At 44.6% G+C, this 22,476-nt stretch overlaps 1 protein-coding gene across 10 annotated transcripts in view; it reads right to left on the bottom strand.

Annotated features, from left to right (window-relative positions):
- Positions 1–22,476, bottom strand: part of PCNX1 (pecanex 1) — a 236,810-nt gene that overhangs the window by 18,835 nt on the left and 195,499 nt on the right. For all 10 annotated transcript variants that reach the window (XM_068254088.1, XM_068254084.1, XM_068254086.1 and 7 more), the window contains 10 exons: positions 21,117–21,246; positions 19,912–19,970; positions 19,516–19,731; positions 18,587–18,840; positions 13,191–13,421; positions 10,177–10,277; positions 9,929–10,079; positions 7,024–7,254; positions 5,682–5,956; positions 4,135–4,343 (listed from right to left, as the gene is read on the bottom strand). In XM_068254088.1, the coding sequence (XP_068110189.1) occupies positions 4,135–4,343; positions 5,682–5,956; positions 7,024–7,254; positions 9,929–10,079; positions 10,177–10,277; positions 13,191–13,421; positions 18,587–18,840; positions 19,516–19,731; positions 19,912–19,970; positions 21,117–21,246 (1,857 nt within the window). The remainder of the gene's footprint in view (positions 1–4,134; positions 4,344–5,681; positions 5,957–7,023; positions 7,255–9,928; positions 10,080–10,176; positions 10,278–13,190; positions 13,422–18,586; positions 18,841–19,515; positions 19,732–19,911; positions 19,971–21,116; positions 21,247–22,476) is intronic.

The following is a 22,476-nucleotide window of genomic DNA, read 5'->3' as shown; positions in this document are numbered from 1 at the left end:
CTTCTGAGTACGGCGATACCACATGTGTGACACTTTTTTGCAACCTAGGTGCGCTAAGGGGCCTAACGTCCTATTCACAGGTCATTTTGAGGCATTTGGATTCTAGACTACTCCTCACGGTTTAGGGCCCCTAAAATGCCAGGGCAGTATAGGAACCCCACAAGTGACCCCATTTTAGAAAGAAGACACCCCAAGGTATTCTGTTAGGAGTATGGTGAGTTCATAGAAGATTTTTTTTTTGTCACAAGTTAGCGGAAAATGACACTTTGTGAAAAAAAAACAATACATATCAATTTCCGCTAACTTGTGACAAAAAATAAAATCTTCTATGAACTCATCATACACCTAAAAGAATACCTTGGGGTGTCTTCTTTCTAAAATGGGGTCACTTGTGGGGTTCCTATACTGCCCTGGCATTTTAGGGGCCCTAAACCGTGAGGAGTAGTCTTGAACCCAAATGTCTCAAAATGACCTGTGAAATCCTAAAGGTACTCATTGGACTTTGGGCCCCTTAGCACAGTTAGGCTGCAAAAAAGTGTCACACATGTGGTATCGCCGTACTCAGAAGAAGTAGTATAATGTGTTTTGTGGTGTATTTTTACATATAACCATGCTGGGTGGGAGAAAATATCTCTGTAAATGACACATTTTTTTATTTGTTTTACACACAATTGTCCATTTACAGAGAGATTTCTCCCACCCAGCATGGGTATGTGTAAAAATACACCACAAAACACATTATACTACTTCTCCTGAGTATGGCGATACCACATGTGTGACACTTTTTTGCAGCCTAGGTGCGCTAAGGGGCCCAACGTCCTATTCACAGGTCATTTTGAGGCATTTGTTTTCTAGACTACTCCTCACGGTTTAGGGCCCCTAAAATGCCAGGGCAGTATAGGAACCCCACAAGTGACCCCATTTTAGAAAGAAGACACCCCAAGGTATTCCGTTAGGGGTATGGTGAGTTCATAGAAGATTTTATTTTTTCTCACAAGTTAGTGAAAAATGACACTTTGTGAAAAAAACAATAACAATCCAATTTCCGCTAACTTTTGACAAAAAATAAAATATTCTATGAACCCATCATACACCTAACAGAATACCTTGGGGTGTCTTCTTTCTAAAATGGGGTCACTTGTGGGGTTCCTATACTGCCCTGGCATTTTACGGGCCCAAAACTGTGAGTAGTCTGGAAACCAAATTTCTCAAAATGACTGTTCAGGGGTATAAGCATCTGCAAATTTTGATGACAGGTGGTCTATGAGGGGGCAAATTTTGTGGAATCGGTCATAAGCAGGGTGGCCTCTTAGATGACAGGATGTATTGGGCCTGATCTGATGGATAGGAGTGCTAGGGGGGTGACAGGAGGTGATTGATGGGTGTCTCAGGGGGCGGTTAGAGGGGAAAATAGATGCAATCAATGCACTGGGGAGGTGATCGGAAGGGGGTCTGAGGGGGATCTGAGGGTTTGGCCGAGTGATCAGGAGCCCACACGGGGCAAATTAGGGCCTGATCTGATGGGTAGGTGTGCTAGGGGGTGACAGGAGGTGATTGATGGGTGTCTCAAGGTGTGATTAGAGGGGGGAAATAGATGCAAGCAATGCACTGGCGAGGTGATCAGGGCTGGGGTCTGAGGGCGTTCTGAGGTGTGGGCGGGTGATTGGGTGCCCGCAAGGGGCAGATTAGGGTCTAATCTGATGGGTAACAGTGACAGGTGGTGATAGGGGGTGATTGATGGGTAATTAGTGGGTGTTTAGAGGAGAGAATAGATGTAAACAATGGATTTGGGAGGTGATCTGATGTCGGATCTGCGGGCGATCTATTGGTGTGGGTGGGTGATCAGATTGCCCGCAAGGGGCAGGTTAGGGGCTGATTGATGGGTGGCAGTGACAGGGGGTGATTGATGGGTGGCAGTGACAGGGGGTGATTGATGGGTGATTGACAGGTGATCAGTGGGTTATTACCCGGAATAACAGATGTAAATATTGCACGGGCAAATTGATAAGGGGGGGGGGGTCTGAGGGCAATCTGAGCGTGTGGGCGGGTGATTGGGTGCCCGCAAGGGGCAGATTAGGGTCTAATCTGATGGGTAACAGTGACAGGTGGTGATAGGGGGTGATTGATGGGTAATTAGTGGGTGTTTAGAGGAGAGAATAGATGTAAACAATGGATTTGGGAGGTGATCTGATGTCGGATCTGCGGGCGATCTATTGGTGTGGGTGGGTGATCAGATTGCCCGCAAGGGGCAGGTTAGGGGCTGATTGATGGGTGGCAGTGACTGGGGGTGATTGATGGGTGGCAGTGACAGGGGGTGATTGATGGGTGATTGACAGGTGATCAGTGGGTTATTACCCGGAATAACAGATGTAAATATTGCACGGGCGAATTGATAAGGGGGGGGTCTGAGGGCAATCTGAGCGTGTGGGCAGGTGATTGGGTGCCCGCAAGGGGCAGATTAGGGTCTAATCTGATGGGTAACAGTGACAGGTGGTGATAGGGGGTGATTGATGGGTAATTAGTGGGTGTTTAGAGGAGAGAATAGATGTAAACAATGGATTTGGGAGGTGATCTGATGTCGGATCTGCGGGCGATCTATTGGTGTGGGGGGGTGATCAGATTGCCCGCAAGGGGCAGGTTAGGGGCTGATTGATGGGTGGCAGTGACTGGGGGTGATTGATGGGTGGCAGTGACAGGGGGTGATTGATGGGTGATTGACAGGTGATCAGTGGGTTATTACCCGGAATAACAGATGTAAATATTGCACGGGCGAATTGATAAGGGGGGGGGTCTGAGGGCAATCTGAGCGTGTGGGCAGGTGATTGGGTGCCCGCAAGGGGCAGATTCGGGTCTAATCTGATGGGTAACAGTGACAGGTGGTGATAGGGGGTGATTGATGGGTAATTAGTGGGTGTTTAGAGGAGAGAATAGATGTAAACAATGGATTTGGGAGGTGATCTGATGTCGGATCTGCGGGCGATCTATTGGTGTGGGGGGGTGATCAGATTGCCCGCAAGGGGCAGATCAGGGGCTGATTGATGGGTGGCAGTGACAGGGGGTGATTGACGGGTGATTGACAGGTGATTGACAGGTGATCAGGGGGGATAGATGCATACAGTACACGGGGGGGGGGGGGGTCTGGGGGGGGGTCTGGGGAGAATCTGAGGGGTGGGGGGGTGATCAGGAGGGAGTAGGGGGCAGATTAGGGACTTAAAAAAAAAATAGCGTTGACAGATAGTGACAGGGAGTGATTGATGGGTGATTAGGAGGGTGACTGGGTGCAAACAGTGGTCTGGGGGGTGGGCAGGGGGGGGTCTGAGGGGTGCTGTGGGCGATCAGGGGGCAGGGGGGGGGGAAATCAGTGTGTTTGGTGCAGACTAGGGTGGCTGCAGCCTGCCCTGGTGGTCCCTCGGACACTGGGACCACCAGGGCAGGAGGCAGCCAGTATAATAGGCTTTGTATACATTACAAAGCCTATTATACACTGTTGCAGCGGCGATCCGGATGCCAGTAACCCGCCGGCGCTTCCGAACGGCCGGCGGGTTACGGCGAACGGGGGGCGGAGCCAGTCCCCGGCGGCTGATCGCGTCACGAATGACGCGATCGCCGCATAGCCACTCCCGCAGCCGCCCCCGCCGATGGGCGTATTGCGGTCGTTTGGGCCCGGACTTTGCCGCCGCCCATCGGCTGGGGGCGGTCGTTAAGTGGTTAAACTGGAATTCGGCACTAAAATGAACACTAAAGAATTGGGGTGTTAGGTGAAGCAGATGGCTTTCCTTGTCAAGGTAACCTCTGCATAGTTGTGACCTATCCTTTTCTTTACAGCTTCACTCTGAATTGGGCAGAGCTCTGACAGGAAATTACAGCTGGGGGCAGCATTTCCTATTAGTTATGTGTATCAATTAGGACCACAGCCATATTAGAAGTACATTGTGAGAAAAATAACCATATCTCCAATCTGTCTCAGCGGCACACAAATTTTCATTTCAGCTTTGATCAAATCACTGGCGCTCCCGCAACCCACAGTTCCTTGTATATACATTTCTACAATAATATGCTAACTTTTCAAAAGCACATGGTGCACATACTAAACAGATTTGGTCTGCGCATCTTCTCGTGGTCCTTTTGTCTTACCTAGTGTTGATGGGTGGGGGACTCCTGGAGGCTGGAGGCGAGAAGTCTGTACATGTCCTGTACCTCCTGGGATACCCCCCTGAGATAGACTACTTTGAGTATCATTTGCATTTGAAGGATTGTTACTGTTTATGGAGGTCCCGCCTCCAGCATCAGAGTCTTCAATATTTCCACCACTGTTACATCCTGCACCACAACCCTTTCGTAATCTGAAAAACAACAATGCTATCAGAAATGCCATGTCTGCTGGTTATTACAAAAATGTAAGATATACATAAGAGTCAGTTTGGTTGACTGAAGTATAGTAAAGTAAACTTGTACCAATGATAAAAAACTTGCACCGGTGAATGCCTTAAATATAAATATGGGGGGGGGGGGGGGGGGGGGGGGGGGGTTTAGGAGAGAAGAGCTTTCTAGCCTTTTTGCTCCCTTTAGGCCGTCTGGCAAGCAAGCTTGCTGGTGTGAAACTCTGCAAAGCAGGGGGACACAGCACATATTGATGTAAACAATGAGTGTGTGGCACCCATTGCTACTGTTAATGGAGGCTGCCATATTTATGTCCTTTTAAACGATACTAGTTGCCTGGCTTCATGCTGATCTTTCATGCATCAGTAGTGTCTGAATCACATGCCAGCTAATCCAATCTTCAGTCAAAAATATCTGACCTGCATGCTTGCTCAGGGTCTATGCCTAAAAGTATTATAGACAGAGGATCAGCAGAACAGCCAGGCAATGCGCATTGTTTAAAAGGAAATAAATATGTCAGCCTCCATATCCCTCTCACTTGGGGTGTGCTCTAACAAGTGCATGTTTTGGGTGCTGTATCAGTAGCCAATGACATTTTTGGCCACAAAATTATTTTTGCACAATGTCATTTACAAGGAAAAGTATACGTTTAAGACTTATAAGGCAAAGGGAGGTAAGCTTCTGTTGCTAGGGATAGAAAGTCAAAGGTTGGTAGTCAGAAGGGGTTAATGGTGGGGGAGAGGTATAGTGTTAGAATAGAGGGGAGGGTGTGGAGGACTTTGTGGAATTCAAATGTACCAGTAACTCAGACACAACAGAAGCCAATAGGTCATCACAAAATCCAGGTAATGGATCTTTCATTTCAAAGAAAATATTGCAGCCTTCAGATTCCTTTAAAAAAACTGCATGTAAAGCCTTGTGTGTAGAGATGTACTTCTTTCCAGAGTGCTACTGTAAGCGCACACAAAACTGAGTAAAGTTCACTGAAAATTAGCACTTGCCAAGGTTCTACTTTGCATTTCCATCTTTGCCCTATCAGCAACTGGGACACAGACCATATTACCAGCTGACTAACGGGATTTGAGGGAAGTAACAACGGGAAATTGTTGGAGGGTGTGCTAAAGGACTGCAGTAGAACGGGATGCAACAAATCAGCTCTGGGGAACCAACAGCATCCTTCTCTTCTGTTAGTATGACTAGCATATCAACACTCACCTTCACACAAGCCAATGTAATGCACTAAAGTACAGTTCTTCTTTAAGTGTTGTGAACAAATCCTCCTCAATGCCTTTCCCCCTTACCTGTGCCATGTAGACACAATAAAGTTCCTGATATTAGCCACGCTAATTGGCCCTCCTAAAATGTCCTTGAGTTGGTCATGGGTGTCTGAGTAGGATGTGGTGAGCGGGGACACATAAATGGGATATCCGATTGGCTGGTCACAAGATGAATTGATCATGTTCCTGAGAGCTTGCTTGGCATTCTGTATGCTTCCTCTTTCAGGGTTGCGGTTCCGAAGAAAAACAAGTTCTTGCTGTTGTCCAGCCCATAAACCTCGAACGCATTCCTTGTTTACCTATCAGGAAGGGTAAAGAAGAGAATGAGGCAAAACAGCATATCCCTAAATCACTGCAGAACAAAATCATGATACGTGACAAAATGAGTGTGGTAATGTTGCGCTGAAGAATTCTATGAAGTACTAAATGAAAGTATCTGCCAAGCTACCTCAGTCCTTACAAACCCCTCTGTCGTCACTCTCAACCCACCACCAATTGATATTATCCATCCGGTGTGATCAACCAATGCAATTAATTTCGGTAGAAAATCAATCGCCCATCCATGGAATCTATTTCTGGCAGATCTGCCGGATAACAATGGAAATTTTTTTTTCGATAATTGTCTGACCACCTTTAGTTTAGATGCGGAGTAAAAACAGACTGTGTAAGTACAAATAATTGAAAACTGAAAATCTGCCAATGCTAGGGTTACTTTTCACAGCTGCAGTGCAAAAACTCCCTGCTCTGTCTTTAAGGGGAAATGAAGAGAGAGGTATATGGAGGCTGTCATGTTTATTTCCTTTTAAGCAATACTAGTTGCCTGGCAGCCCTGCTGATCCTCTGCCTCTAATACTATTAGCCATAGCCCCTGAACAAGCATGCAGCAGATCAGGTGTTTCAGACTTTAAAGTCAGATCTGACAAGACTAGCTGCATGCTTGTTTCTGGTGTTATTCAGATACTACTGCAGAGAAATAGACCAGCAGGGCTGCCAGGCAACTGGTATTGATTAAAAGGAAATAAACATGACAGCCTCCATATACCTCTCTCTTCAGTTCCCCTTTAACAGGTTTGAGAGAAAGAAAGCAGAGAAAACCTCTGGTTAGCAACACATGGATGAACTACTTTCTCCCTGCTCTCCATCTTTATCTACACAGGTCAAGCTAATGAAAAAGTAGCCCACCTTTCAGCTGTAAGTGAATCTCAAAATGAGTGAAAAAGTTAAAGGGTCATGGTAAAAATGACCACTATATGCACAAATGTCATGACTCAAATGCTCCCCTATCTCTACGCATCTTTATGGCATTTTAGCATCATAGTCAGACTGTCCTACACCAGGAAAATAAACGGCTCAGGCAAGGAAGCACCTTAATCACGCGGAAACTCAGATAGCGTTTATTCAGCATGATGATCTTATATTCATTGGTTCCGTCATCCATGACATGGCGCAAGGCTAGCAGCGAGGGGGAATTTGATAGAACGGCGCTCCTCCAGGCTGGGTCCCCTTCATGGGCAATAACTAAATTCTGCTCATGATTCATGATGGCTTCATACAATACTGCAGGGTCGTCGTACTCGTCCGGTGAAGTGAAGTGGTCCTAGTGCAAAGAAAAAAAGAACACTCTCTGAAATGCCAAATTCATGCAACTTTATCAACAGTTACGCCATATTAGTTCGGTTTCTCTTTGAGCTGTAGAGACAGATTTATATGTCACCTCTGATTTTCCTTCTGTGATTCTGCAATCCCCAGAAAGGATGCTGCAAACTTTGGTGGTGGATTTGTGACAGCAATTTAAAACAGCCGATTTGCTCACAGGAAGTGATTTCAGGCATTTATTTGGCCCACTAAGAATCAGGCAATATTTATGATTCAGACTGCCTGGAGACAGTAAATCTGCCTTAGTGTAATAGTGTAATGGTGTAATGGTTAAGGGCTCTGCCTCTGACACAGGAGTCCTAGGTTCGAATCTCGGCTCTGCCTGTTCAGTAAGACAGCACCTATTCAGTAGAAGACCTTGGGCAAGTCTCCCTAACACTGCTACCGCCTATAGAGCGTGTCCTAGTGGCTGCAGCTCTGGACGCGCTTTGAGTCCGCCAGGAGAAAAGCGCAATATAAATGTTATTTGTCTTGTCTTGCACTGCACCAGGGTCACTATATGTCTTCATTTGAGGGAACACCTAAATAAAGGAACACTGACTTTTACTGCACGTTTCAAATGCAAGATTTTACAAATGGCTTTTCTGTACCCAGAGGAGTTTTTTTTATATCGAGATAAAAAGTGCCCGAGTGTTAAAGTAACTTATGGCATGCATGTCCATAGTCCGGCCCAGGTGCCAAATGTGGCCCACAGAGCCTTTTCTGTTGGACCCCAAAGCACTCTCCTATTGTTAATTCAATGCGGCCCGCAGACAGCATCTGCAGTGCCGCATGAACAGCCCATCTTGTGTTGCTGCTCTGCCTCCCCCTTTGCTCACCTAAAGGTCATCAGCCACCGCTGTAGTAGCCACTGATTAGCAACTGCCACGGTGCCAGCAGCAACAACCACTGATTAGCAGCCGCCACTATGCCAGCAGCAGTAACAGCCACTGATTAGCAGCGGCCATCTGTACCAGAAGCACTATGTCTGCGCACTGAACGGGACATGCTAACTGCACATGGTATATGGGTTATTTCCCAAGGAAATGGTTTATTTGACAAAATGAGCCTGACAGTGTACTTAATGGCAATCAGCAAAAATTGTGTTCAATTTCACAAGTTCAGCCCCCTAGCACTCTCAAGAACGGCAATATGGCTCTTTGCCTAAAAGTTTGGACACCTCTGACTTGTGGGAAAGGATTTGAAATCATAATTTAGTGGATGAGAATAATGATTTCTAATGTCCTTCCATGTGCTATATACCTTTGGTTATTTGCATTACATAAACTGGGACTGCCAACAAAGGTGGCTGCTTCAAAAGATGTGTACATACACCAGATGCACTGAACTTGCAGGTAAAATCTGCTTACCACCTGGTCATGCTGGAGACAATATGGAGTATTGACCTAAGTCAAGTTAATAAGGCAAGGTTTTCTACGGCCGGACTGCTGTCCCTTCTTGAACCTTGCTCCATAGGACTTGAGCAGTGACGGGCAGTGTTGTTGTGCAAGGTAATGTTAATAAATAGAAATATATTCACATGATCAACTTGAGGTTAATGATTTTTAAAGTGAGAGGGATATGGAGGCTGCCATACTTATTTAATTTTAAACAATACCCGTTGCCAGGCTGTCCTGCTGATCCTTTGCCTTAAATACTTTTAGCCATCAAGCAAGCATGTGGATCAGATGTTTCTGACAAAAATGTCACCAAATTCGTTCCATTCTTTCAAGTTGTGATTTCAGACACTACTGATGCCAGAATGGTCAGCAGGGCAGCCATACAGCTGGTATTGTTTAAAAGGAAATAAATATGTCAGCCTCCAAATTCCTCGTTTAAGGTGTCCTTTAGGCTGGTTTCACAGTGGGACGTAACAGGCGCACGTTAGAGCAGCCTGTAACGCACCCCACTGCACAGCAATGAAAAATCAATGGGCTGTTCACAGTGCCCATGTTGCGTTACTTAGTAACGCTGCGCCATAAGACAACGTATGCATGCAGTACTTTATAAGTGGCAGAGCCACGTTAGACTGCTTGCACATGCTCAGTAATGTTGGGGAGGAGCGGAGAGCGGCCGGGCACATGGCTTATTAATATTCACTGCACTCAGTGACGTGCAGTGTTTACTTCCTGGAGCGGCTGCTCTGTGCGGCGATTTGCCGGGCGGGACCACGTGATGCCGCATGCATCCAAGAGTGCGCATCACGGACACCAGAGTGAGCTGCACAACGCGGCTCACTCTGGCGTCCACATCAGAGAGCACCAGGTGTTGCGTTAGGGGCACGTTATGCGACCATAACGTCCCCTAAAACGCAACGTCCTGGTGTGAAACCAGCCTAAAGTCTGATTTGCTGGTCTCAATACTGTGATCATGCAACACTTCCTCCTATTTTAGCCTAGCTAGGAAGTCGAAGTAAAACATGATCATGACCTTGCTCACATGCTTCTCCAGGAATTCTTCCTGAGAACACCTGCATAAAATCTTAACATCTCTACCTAGGACTGAGCTCATTGTCCCATTGATCTATAATTCCATTTACATGCTGAACGGTCGTCACAACACATTTTATTTTACATGTACTTTAGGGGGGAAAGTTATTTTTATACTGCCCACAATCATATATGTGGTTTGTGTACCTGATGGAGTTTTAGTGACATTCTGATTCCAGGAACTACCACCTTCCGCAGCAATTCCATATCGGCAAATATCCATTCATCGCGAATGGAGGAAATACGGAAATCTCCTTTGAATAAGGCATGTAGGCCGTACAGGAAGGACTCCAAATTACTGCAACAAAAAGATAAGAAGATGCTGTAGCTCTGAATTCACGCTTTTATGCTGCCTTGACAAAGTCCTAGAAATAGAAATGATCAATGCAACTTACCTAGACATGTGATGAGAGGCGGTTCCAAGGGCCCTTCTTCCCAATATACAAAGACCATAGCATAGAGTGACCAAGGCAGAATCCTTCTCTGCATCAATTTGCTAGTAATGGGAAAAGGAAATTGGAACTTTAAACAGTGGGAATAAGTTTGTCAGAAAAAACTTGCAATACTACCAATTATTACCTAGAAGTACATCAACACTTAACATTTGGCTAAGGGTGATTAAAGAGAACCCGAGGTGTGTTTAAATAATGTTATCTGCATACAGAGGCTGGATCTGCCTATACAGCCCAGCCTCTGTTGCTATCCCAAACCCCACTAAGGTCCCCCTGCACTCTGCAATCCCTCATAAATCACAGCCATGCTGTGAGGCTGTGTTTACATCTGTAGTGTCAGTCTCAGCTGCTCCCCCGCCTCCTGCATAGCTCCGGTCCCTGCCCCCATCCCTTCCCTCCAATCAGCAGGGAGGGAAGGGATGCAGGCGGGGACTGGAGTTCTGCAGGAGGCGGGGAGAGCAGCAGACTGACACTATAGAGATAAACAAAGCCAGCTCTGACAAGCTGTTTGTCAGCAGCACGGCTGTGATTTATGAGGGAATGCAGAGTGCAGGGGGACCTTAGGGGAGTTTGGGATAGCAACAGAGGCTGGGCTGTATAGGCAGATCCAGCCTCTGTATGCAGATAATATTCTTCAAACCCACCTCGGGTTCTCTTTAAATGTCTAAAGCTTTGTGGTAGATGCTTTTCAGCCCAAGTGGCCAATCAGGACTGCTTCTACTATAAATCTAGTTTGTGCACAACAGTCCCTGATCCCCCTCGATACATCAGTGAGCGATCTGCATGGCGGATTGTCTTGGCCAAGCGCAGGCCTAAAGTATTGTTCTACTAACCCCGCTCGCGCCATCATACACTGCACTGTTGGCCCTACTCCCCCTTCCATAGCAGAATGCATCTGTACTGATCCCACCCTGAAACACTCTCCGAGAGATCAAGTCCCGATATAGGGAAGGTGACAGTCCTTATACATGTGTACAAAGCATTGGAAGGAGCCTCTGACAATAAAAAGTAACAATACTGTAACTGCATTATTTATTTTAACTCTGTTTTTGGATATTGGCATATTACTTTAAATTAAAATCACAAAATGATCAGTAAACACTGGCTAGCTTACGGTAAGTATAGGCACAGAACTCGTGGTGTACGGGAAGTAACTTCCATTAATATCAAACTGGGCTAGAATCAATAGTGGAAGCACATGAATCAGGACACCCATTTTAACCACCCTGGCGTTCTATTAAGATCGCCAGGGCGGCTGCAGGAGGGATTTTTTTTAATTAAAAAAACAAACGATTTCATGCAGCCAACTGAAAGTTGGCTGCATGAAAGCCCACTAGAGGGCGCTCCCGACGCATTCTTCTGATTGCCTCCGGCAATCAGAAGTAACAAGGAAGGCTGCAATGAGCAGCCTTCCTTGTTTGGCTTTCCTCGTCGCCAGGGCGACGAGCGGAGTGACGTCATGGACGTCAGCCGACGTCCTGACGTCAGCCGCCTCCGATTCAGTCCGTAGCGCTGGCCGGAACTATTTGTTCTGGCTGCGCAGGGCTCGGGCGGCTGGGGGGACCCTCTTTCGCTGCTGCACGCAGCGAATCGCCGCGCTGCGGCGGCGATCAGGTAGTACACGCGGCTGGCAAAGTGCCGGCTGCGTGTGCTGCTTTTTATTTCATTAAAATCGGCCCAGCAGGGCCTGAGCGGCAGCGATGGACGAGCTGAGCTCGTCCATACCGCTAAGATGGTTAAGTACTTTTAAAGAGAATCCAAGGCAGTGTGGCAGGGCAGATGGGAGTCCTGTCCTCTGCCTCATGTCATGCCTCTGTGTCCCCACACCGCCGCACTATAACCCCCCAGAATTGGCAACAACAATTGTCGTTAATCTCGAGGGGAAAGGAGGAGAGGGATTGCCTGCTCACTCTGGGGGCGTTCTTGCAGGCTTTCCACAACTGCCACCGGGCAGCTGTCTCTCCCTGGCCGCTCCCCCACACGCTGAGAGAGCATCGCGCTTTCCTTCCTGCGTTGTGACCCCAGAGGTCACGAAAGTGAAACAAATGAGATGTGGGCTAATGGAACGGCGGAGAGGGCGGCTACCTGATCCGCCCAGCCCCCACATCAGGTCTCATTTTTAATGTATTTTTTTTTAATTTTATATCCCCACCACGGGCTCTCTTTAAGTAATAGTACACTAGCTATATAAAGTATAAGAGAAGCTAGTTCAGGATTACATCCTTGGCCTTATTTTGCTCCATGTACTAGCAAAGGGCACTGGTGACTTGAGTCAAGAATGGGAAGTAATAAAGGCCTTAGAGGTTTCCACTAGATGGATGCTTTTTACATCTGGCATTCCGTATCGCTGACAGCCGCAGGTATCTTCCGGTTGTCTTCCAGAAGTCTGGATGTGGCTGTCACTAACTGCTGGGGGGAATCGGATGCATGATGCAGAAATCAACAGCATACAATCTATATTTTACCCCGCAGCGCACCGCAATGGCACAATCACATTCAATGGAGATCACTCCATTCACATGCAATAGTTGCAGAACCATTATGGAAAATCACAATACAAATTTGCGATAGTGGAAACGCGCCCTTAGGAGTAACAGTTTTATAATGGTACAGTGTTATAATCTAGCAAGAGATGACTTGAAGGACAACTGAAGTGAGAGGGATGTGGAAGCTGCCACATTTATTTCCTTTTTAAAACAAGACATACAGTATTGCCTGGCTGCCCTGCTGAAAAACTGTTTCTAATACTTTAGCCATAGACCCTGATGCAGATAAGATATTTCTGACAAAAATTTGACAAGATTAAGCTGCATGCTTGTTACAGTTGTGCGTATCAGAAATTACTGCAGCCAAAGATCAGCAGGACTGCCAGACAAGTGGTGTTAAAGAGATAAATATGGCAGCCTTCTTATTGTTTTCACTTTGTGTGTCCTTTAAGAAGGCTTCACAAAAGTTACCTTTTCTCTTCGAGTGGAACAATACTTGATCCAGTTCAGGTAACTTGCACAGAAACTCTCCCGGGAAATGCCAGCCAATCGAAGGTCATAATCTTCATCAATGTTTGGATTAAATGTTGGGTCCACATCCACATAACAGTGATCAGAACACGGCCTGAGGCCTTCTTGCATTGTCTCATTGGCCAACCACTCTTCCAGTTTTGGAGAGGTCGTTACATAATAGATGATGCCCTAAACACAAAGAGGAGAACAGGTTGTGACAATCCATTGAGACTATTAGCTGATATCAACTAATTCAAAGTCTTTCCCACAAGATGTTTTACATGTTTATAACCCCCCCCCCCCCCAAAAAAAAAAAATCTATAGAAAACTACCTTTTCTGAAAGTATTGGCTGTGGTAAACAATTTTTCAGCAGAATCCTATCAAACCACAAGTGCTGTACAACACTATGTGGCCATCACTTCCCCACCACTTCTGTCCTGTACCACTTGCAATGAGATTTTCTAAAACATTTGATCACATTTTCAAACTGTTCAAAATAAATCAACAGTGAGTTGATCGTGTATGTTGGGGGAAACAAATGTCTGAAAGATATGATCAAACTAATCAACTCCATAGAATAAATACAACAGGAGCAAAGCAACCTGATTAGGAGCAATGCCAATTTCTTGGGGTTCAGTAGAATAAAGATTTGTTATTTGCATGGCAGATTTAAATGAATAAAACGGTTTCAAGTAAACCTAATACCTGTATGACACTTCAGCACTAACCGATTGTTGCTTTCTTGTGTGCAAAGATGGGCTTAATTCTTTCTATGAGAAAAAAAAAATTCTCCAGAGCTTCTACTTCTTGCTTTGAGTCTAGGCTAATGCAGTAACATATTGATGCGTGGAGTGGTAGAGGTAAAGATGTCACACTATGAAGTTGGAAGGGGCAGAGGTGAAAATACGGTCAAACAACAAAGTTGGGAGGGGCAGAGTTGAAGAAGATGCAGTCACACAATGAAGTGTGAGTGTGAGTGTGTGAGTGTGTGTGTGTCAGAGGTAAAGATGCAATCACGAGAGACGCAGAGGTGTTGTCAGCTTAAGTGGGGAGGGGCAGAGGTTAAAATGTAGTCATATGAAGTGGGGAGGTGCAAGGGTAAAGAGGCGTTCGCTCGAAGGTAGGAGTAAAGATGGCATTGTGACGGGCAGGAGTAAACAAACCCACATGAAGGAGTTGAAAAAAAGACATGAAGGGGTGGGTGGGGCAGAAGGGAGACCTCATCCAATGAGATATACAGTATATATAAATAAATCATTTTCAGATGTATGTATGTGCCACAATCCCTTACAAACTGGGATGATATGTTCTGGAATCTGGCGTCCCCCCTGCATACAACAGCCATTCAAAACTTACCTATTGATTTTCAAGGGGAATATTTAAATTGCTGCCATTCTTACACTGGTAATGGCATATGACTAAAACCTGCTACAGTCGGTCATTAGGTGTTTGTGGGCCCCATCCCATTTTTTGAATCCTAAATAGCCAATCAGATTTGTTTAATTCCAATGGGAATATTTAAACTATTGATGCAACGGACCCCAAAGCTCATAAACTTGGTCATATGAGTGACTGTGTCAAGGTTAGGAAAAGTGGGCGGGCCTAACAACAACTAAATACATAACCGGGCAACACCGGGTCTTCAGCTAGTCAATAATAATAATGAAGTTGGAGGGTGCTGGAGATTTGACTTCATGGGAGAAATACTGTATTTTACAATAAAGTCAGCCTATTTTGTTCACATATACAGTGTCTGGTAAAGAAGAACCATTCTAACACAATAAGAAATAGGGCACAATTATATAACTGAGCTGCATATGGGAGCAGGAAATAGGACTTTCTCCATACACATAATTATACTTTTACATTATAGAACGACTATTTTTAACGCATTGATACTTATGCACTATATTTCATGTGTATATTAAACATTAAAATCTTAATTCTGCTTAAAGAGGCTGAGCTTCCACAGATGGATGATAGGAATGCGCACTTCTGCTTCTAAGCAGATCATGTAAGTATTAAAAGTAATGAAACTATTGCTTTTTATGACAACATTACAACTCATTGACAGCTAATAAAATTTGTTAGGAGATGAAAGGAGCTTAAAAAGCAGGAAAAATATTAACTTCCACATCAACAAAGAGTTCAAAGGACTGCACTAAAGCAACAAAGACCCCTGACATTCCACACAATCTTCAGGAACAAAACCTGCCCTTGTCATACATGTGCGCTATCATAATATAAAACCTGCGTCACTAAAACCTCATTAACTTTGAGGTGCACCCAGCCAAGTCTGGAGAGGCCTGCTGCCTGCACACATGACTGCCATCACACTTCTGCCAGCAGCCGCTACAATATCTGTGACAAAGCAGACTTTCATTTTACACAAATATCCAGAGACTTAAAGAAAATCTGTAATGAAAAAAACTCCCCTGGGGGGTACTCACCTCGGGTGGGGGAAGCCTCCGGATCCTATTGAGGCTTCCCCCGTCCTCGGTCCCACGGCGGCGGAGAAAATCCTCCCGGAGCAGCGGCGATGTAAATATTTAACTTTTGGCTCCAGTGCAGGCACAGTATCCGCTCTTCCCACGGAGATAGGCGAAAATAGCCGACCTCCGTCGGGCCGCTCTACTGTGCAGGCGCAAGTCTCCTGCACCTGCGCAATAGAGCGGACCCGACGGAGATCGGCTATTTTCGCCTATGCCCGTCAGAAGAGCCGCAATAGCGCCCCCGCTGGAGCCCAAAAAGGTAAATATTGCACAGGCTGTCGGATTTGTCGCCTGTGTGTTCCGGGGGCTGCAGTGAGACCGCCGTGGGACACAGTAACATTGATTACTTAAAAGAAAAAAAATACATCTGGCAATGAAGCTCAACTAGACAATATGGTACAACACTAGCCTGCAACCTGACATAGCAGTTGATCCAGAGGAATGCGAAAAAAAAACCTTACAAGGCTTGGACCAATCAGCCTTATTTTAGAAGGTGAATAGAAGACAAATACTGCTGTGAACACATCAGAAACAGTTGATAGCTGGAGGTTTCATTAGATTCCGTGCGACTCCACATGTTGGTACATTTTGACTGTTTGTACACATGCCAAACATGAAAATGATCAACATAAAGGGACAGCAGAAAACTGCCAACTCGTCCTCCACTGTGCTCTCTCCTTAGAACAGAAAAGGCTGCACAGCAGACAGCTCAGTGGTGCGTCTGTACAACGATCACTGCTAAACCTACCTGACACATGGGTGGGCTAACATTTCGGGCAACAGTCCTCTATTGAGTGTAAGAGGCGTTAGAATAGCTCAAGTCAGCAAAGCTTCCGCTAAATTGGACTTTAGTTATCTCTTGTCTAAGCAACCATCTCTGCCCCTGAACTATAAGCAGAAGTAATAGAGAGAAAGAGAAAATAACCCCAGACCTATTTTTGTATTTTGAGGTGATGTAATGGTTCTTCTGGGGCACCAAATTATAATCCAGATTGGTCTTTGTGTCTCAACTATACTTTGACTAGCAAATGTAAAAATCACATTTGGGGGAAAAAAAAAAAACACAATAAAGGAAGCATGACTGGGATAAAATAGAACCCATCATGAACTTTAAAAACACAAAACAAACAGTTTAATTGTTATATCCCCACAATAAGGAAAGCAAAATTTACTTTTGATTTTCTTTTCAAGCTGCATAGATTTACATATATAATTCACATGATCCTGCATCAACTTGGAATTATTTGCATCTCATTGACCATAACTACAGTTGAATACTAGATATCAATTTACATAATGTAACTGTGCAAGAGGGTAACTTTTTCCTATGGGCTACAGCATGTGTAGACCTAACCCAAGAATGTTTTAAGGCTGACACTGCATCCATAGCAGCCGCCGGAGAAACATGTAGAGAGCGCACTTCTCTTGTGCGGACTGCCCTAAGTTACAGGACTCGTACCGGCGCTGCAAAAGGCTGAGGATGGCGGCATGGGGCTGGAGGAAGCCCCAGGTATGTATACTTTTATGTTCTAGCATCTCTGGTACACTTTAAAGGGAACCAGAGACGCCGGACATAGCAAAAGAAAAAAAGATTTCATACATACCCGGGGCTTCTTCCAGCCCCATAAGCCTGGATCGCTCCCACGCCGCCATCCTCCGCTTCCTGTATCCACAGGTACCGGGTCCCGTCACTTACCGCGGACGCGGCCAATTGTCCGCATCACAGGGGCTCCCAGCATACCCTTACGCGTGCGGCTGCGCAGTATGCAGTCGCACGCGTAATGGTATGCTGGGAGCCCCTGTGATGCGGACAATTGGCCGCGTGCTGACGCCGACTGGCCGAAACTACGGGACCCGGAACTGGCTGATACAGGAAGCGGAGGACGGCGGCGTGGGAGTGATCTGTGCGCATGGGGCTGGAGGAAGCCCCAGGTATGTATAAAATCTTTTCCCTGGCGTCTCTGGTTCCCTTTAAAGGATATTCAGAGGGGAAAAAATAAATATTAGGCATTATGTACCTTGGACTTCTTCCAGCCCCTAGAAGGCTATCAGGTCCAGCTCCGTTGTCCAAGGTGCTGCTGTCACCTCTGTAATGATTGCCAACGCAAGCCAGGTCACAGACTTCTGCGTGGGCACGCTGCATGCCTCTGGTAACTGTGCTCATGCAAACGCTTTACATTTGCAGAGCCTTTTACACGGACATGCTTGCTAGTGAAAAAAAAATGTAAAGCAAGTTTGGCCGCTCTTAAAACTTTACTGGCATTTCACTGAACCTTAGGGTGGAAGAGGGAGGCAGAGAGAGCTAAAAAAATTTGTTATCAGACAAGGGCTCTAACCAAAGTACTGACCGTATATGGAAAACCATGACAAAGCAGACACTATTTGGCACTTTTTCAGTCCTGGAGTGACTGGAAAAGAACCACAGTTAAAAGCTTTTCCAAGGATCAATGACTTCTGTTCAATCAGCCATAAAGAGCTATACACAAGGTATATCATTTACACATTTAGAAAGACTAAAAATCTAATATCTCTCCTACTGAGTAAAACCAATATGAAGAGCAACTATTTAGCCTAGTTTAATGTTTTTGGATGACAAGTTGATACAGTGTTTTATAGTGATCACCAGTAATCCCTTGATTCTTTTCAAGAATCCTCTGCTCCCCACGCAGCAACACATGCTTGCTGCAGAGCCTCTGCTGCGCTTAAGTGCGCCCCCTCCAGTCTCACGTGCGCCCCCTCCAGTCTCCTTCACCCCCGCACAAGTGCAGTAGGCGACAGTTGTAATACGCCTATGTAGCACGGTGTCCACGCCATGTTACAACTGCCTTTTAGCTATATAGATGCATTTTTATTTGCTATACCTTAACATAGTAGGTGGTAAGGATTCTTCGTAGATCAAACACTTGAAGCATGGATGCTGCACTGTTGTCAGTGATACTGTAGCCTTCTAAGACATACTTAGTCACCAAGACTTCCCATGCCAACCATCTTTGCCCAAAGGCTGCATTAAAAGATAGCATGTGGGGAATATGGCCAGGCTCACAGCAACAAAAGCCTTCATCCTCCTCGACACCCTCGGTAATGGCCTCCACCTCTCGCTGCTGGCAGTAGGTTCCTACAGGGAATGAAAACCTTTAACTAGACTGGACAGATAGAATACACAAATTCCAACATATCAACTGTTTGCCCACATTAAATCAAAAGCGGATACCATAAGGTCTCACACTATAGCTCATGTAAACCCAAAATAGAACAGTGAAAAGTTTGATCACAATCAAAGATTGGTGTATAAGATTATGCATTTCACTGCATTTGTGTGTGTTTTACTGTGCACATCACATTGCGTTTGGTTTTCTATAGGAAAAATCAGATAAACTTTGGGAGTTGCATTCTTGAGTTTACATGCAGAATGCTTCCTTTTTTCAGAAAAGTATGCACAGTTAAATGTAACCATGGCAACCTCTCATACCGTGCCCTGGGGTGGGTGAGAGACCCGGCACTGGCTCATTATATATATATATATATATATATATATATATATATATATATATATATATATATATATATATATATATATATATATATATATATATATATATATATATATATATAATTCAGTCAATATGATACACAAACACTTCTTTTGGGCTGGAGAGGGGAAAGATGCATTACACAGACCAGACTGGATATAGAGCTAATGATGACCTATATGGGATGATAAACTATAGTCTTTCAAACTACATGGCAAGAGAGAGAAATACAAATAAGTGAAATTAGATGAAACACTTACCTCTGAATTCCAAGCCTCTGAGCTGAAAGGTGACAAGACCATTACCAATCTCAATGAGGTGGACAAGGGCATTGAGATAATCTGAGGCCAGGATAAAACAGTCTCCTGTGTTGTAATTACCCCAGCGTCCAAGTAGGAGGTCCCCACACAGACTATGCTGCAAAGACCTGGTCAAGTGCTCATAGAATATTGAATTCAGGTTGTTGTCGTCTGACCCTAAACACAAACAGTTTACAACCATTAATAGGCATTTCTTCTAAAATCTCTAACAGCAGAGCAGACAGCTATGTCCACCCCCAATTGCAAGAATAATACTCATTTCTGAAATGTACAGACGTTCTAAGAACCCCACTAGGATTTTATTTGCTCCTTAAGAAATAAAATAATTTAATTTACCTGGATTCCGATCAAGCTGAGAAGCCAGTCGTGTATTAGAATGATCCACGCGTTTTGTACTGCAACACAAAGTTATCACAGCTAGACATTGAAAAATACAGTACGCCAGAACACAGTGAAAAATATACCTTATAAATTAGCAATCAAAAAAAAAAAAAAAAAAAAAAAAAATGTCTTGAACTATAATTAGATTGAATTAACCCTAAAGCGGAATTAAACTGTTTTTCACATTAATAAAATTAAGTTTACATCAATTATAATGTACATAAATAATTGTGATGTCCCCAAATTATTATTACAGTCAGGAGTATGCACTTGTTTGAGCCTTCAGTCTCTTATTTGTGAAGCTAAAAAAGGAAGTGCTAAACGGTAATTTTTTTAAAAATCATTATGTACCGCGTTTAATCTCCCTATAAGAAGTTTTGTAAAAACTATTTTCATCTGTTATCAAAACGTCTATTTCTACCAGACCTCCATGTAACACCAGATGTATCTACCTACATTGTGCCAGCAAGTAAAGACTATACTACTGAAATAGGAAACAATGTTCTTCAGATCTGGTGTTTGGTAATACTAATACACCTAACATGTAAATGCCCCCCTCAACCCAGGAATGAAAAGCAAACAAAAATGCCCACCTTTCCAGGGATATAAACATGGAGAACTAAAACAAGCACTTGTAACTTACAGGAATTGCTGGGTGAGTAAAAAAAAAAAAAATTACAACTCATCTATTTTAGCTTCAGAAAATAAAATAAACCATGAAAATTGACTGTCTAGCACAGGGGTCTCAAACTCGCGGCCCGCGGGCCATTTGCGGCCCTCGATACAATATTTTGTGGCCCTCGCTGGCAAAAGCTTCCTTATAGTTCGCTTCAGTGGGACCAAGTAATCCGCTAAACGAGGGCTGCAGAGCCCCCAAATCGCCCGGGGGCAATCCGCCGGCATTTCCTGGAAGGGGCAGAGCTTTCAGCTTCAGCTCTGCCCCTCCTGACGTCAATCGCCGCCTCTCCCCGCCCCTCTCTGTGAAGGAAATGTGAGAGGGGCTAGCAGAGGCGGCGATGCGCCGCGATTGTGAAATTCCTTATGCGGCCCAGCCTCATCCTGACTTTGCCTCCTGCGGCCCCCAGGTAAATTGAGTTTGAGACCATTGGTCTAGCAGCTCTGTTACATTTGCTTGTACTTCTGTTTTGTACTTCACTTACTTATAATCTCGTTCCCAGAATTTGACAGGCCTCACATATGAAGTGATGAATATTGCACTCCCAAGAAAAGGGTTCAGAGGGGTTGAAAATAAAGCAGATACAATGGCCTGGACAAACAGCATTGCAGAATCTGAAGAAAATCAGTGTTAAGGAAGCAAAAGGTACAAACACAAACCTGAAAATAGGAACCCTAAACCAGGTGTCAATTTCATGCAATCGCCAGCAAACTATTTATATTCTATTACTCTTATTTCATGCCTATTATTTTTACACCCATTTTTCCTTGCGGCGCTATTATAGATACACCCTAACTCTCCCCCATCTATGCCTAACCTTAGCCATTCCACACAGGCCCCTAAAAGTGGCCACACACAATACAATAAAATGATCCGATTTTACGGCAATTCGATAAAACCGATCGGATCTCCCGAAAAAAAAAATCCAATCGGATTTCCCGTTTTCGATTTTTATCGATCCGGAATGCCAGATATTTTTCTTCATTCTTTCTAAAGATTGTATGGTGTGTGTTAGATCGTCACTTTATTAATATACACACCCTAGCAATTTTTTTCAGAGTTTCCAATTTATCTTTATCATAATTGGGGAAAAACTGAACTGTATATTTCAAATGTTACAATCAGTCAGAAAAATTTATTGCAATTCTTAAATTGAACAGATATTTAAAAAAACCTTAACACTAATCCTCCCCAATCTATACAAAACACTGCTAATAGTGGCTTTGGCAGTAAATCTGGGCACCTGACAGACACCGGGACAGCTCAATATAGAAACGGACGCTATAAATAGTGGGTATCATGGAGCCCACTATTCTTATATTTACAGCCGCTGTATTTATAGCGGCAGTTTCTATAGTTTGTGTTCCCCTCGGCCGCTATTTTTCCGGAGGACTTTGCGACAAAATTTACTGTTAAAGCCAATATTAGCGGCGTTTTACCTGGGTGCCTATGGTAGCACCCAAATTTATCAGCGTGCACTGCGCCCAAATTTACGTGACCCCTCATAGCTCCTCTCACCTCGGGACACAGATTTGAGGTAACACTGAACTACTGTGAGAGGCACAGTTAGAGACCACAAAAGTAATTTTGCATCCTTTGCACGTGGGAAGTGCGATTTCATGCAGCGGGGAATAATTTTTTGTTATGCAGAAAGCAAGCTCATGTGTTGCCACTGAAAAGCATTACATGCAATTTCATATTGCAAAAATTTGCAAACACTTTTTCAACTATTTACCTAACATTGTTACTCGTTTTTATGAATGATGACCTTTACCGGCTGTATAACAGTCATTCAAATATAAGCTAAGTACCCACATGAAGATGGATCAGGAATGACCAGTGAA

Source organism: Hyperolius riggenbachi, chromosome 9, assembly GCF_040937935.1.
Source record: "Hyperolius riggenbachi isolate aHypRig1 chromosome 9, aHypRig1.pri, whole genome shotgun sequence".
NCBI classification, from domain to species: domain Eukaryota; kingdom Metazoa; phylum Chordata; class Amphibia; order Anura; family Hyperoliidae; genus Hyperolius; species Hyperolius riggenbachi.
The sequence above is the reverse complement of the archived record's forward strand: the minus strand, read 5'-3'. Positions and strand labels throughout refer to the sequence as shown.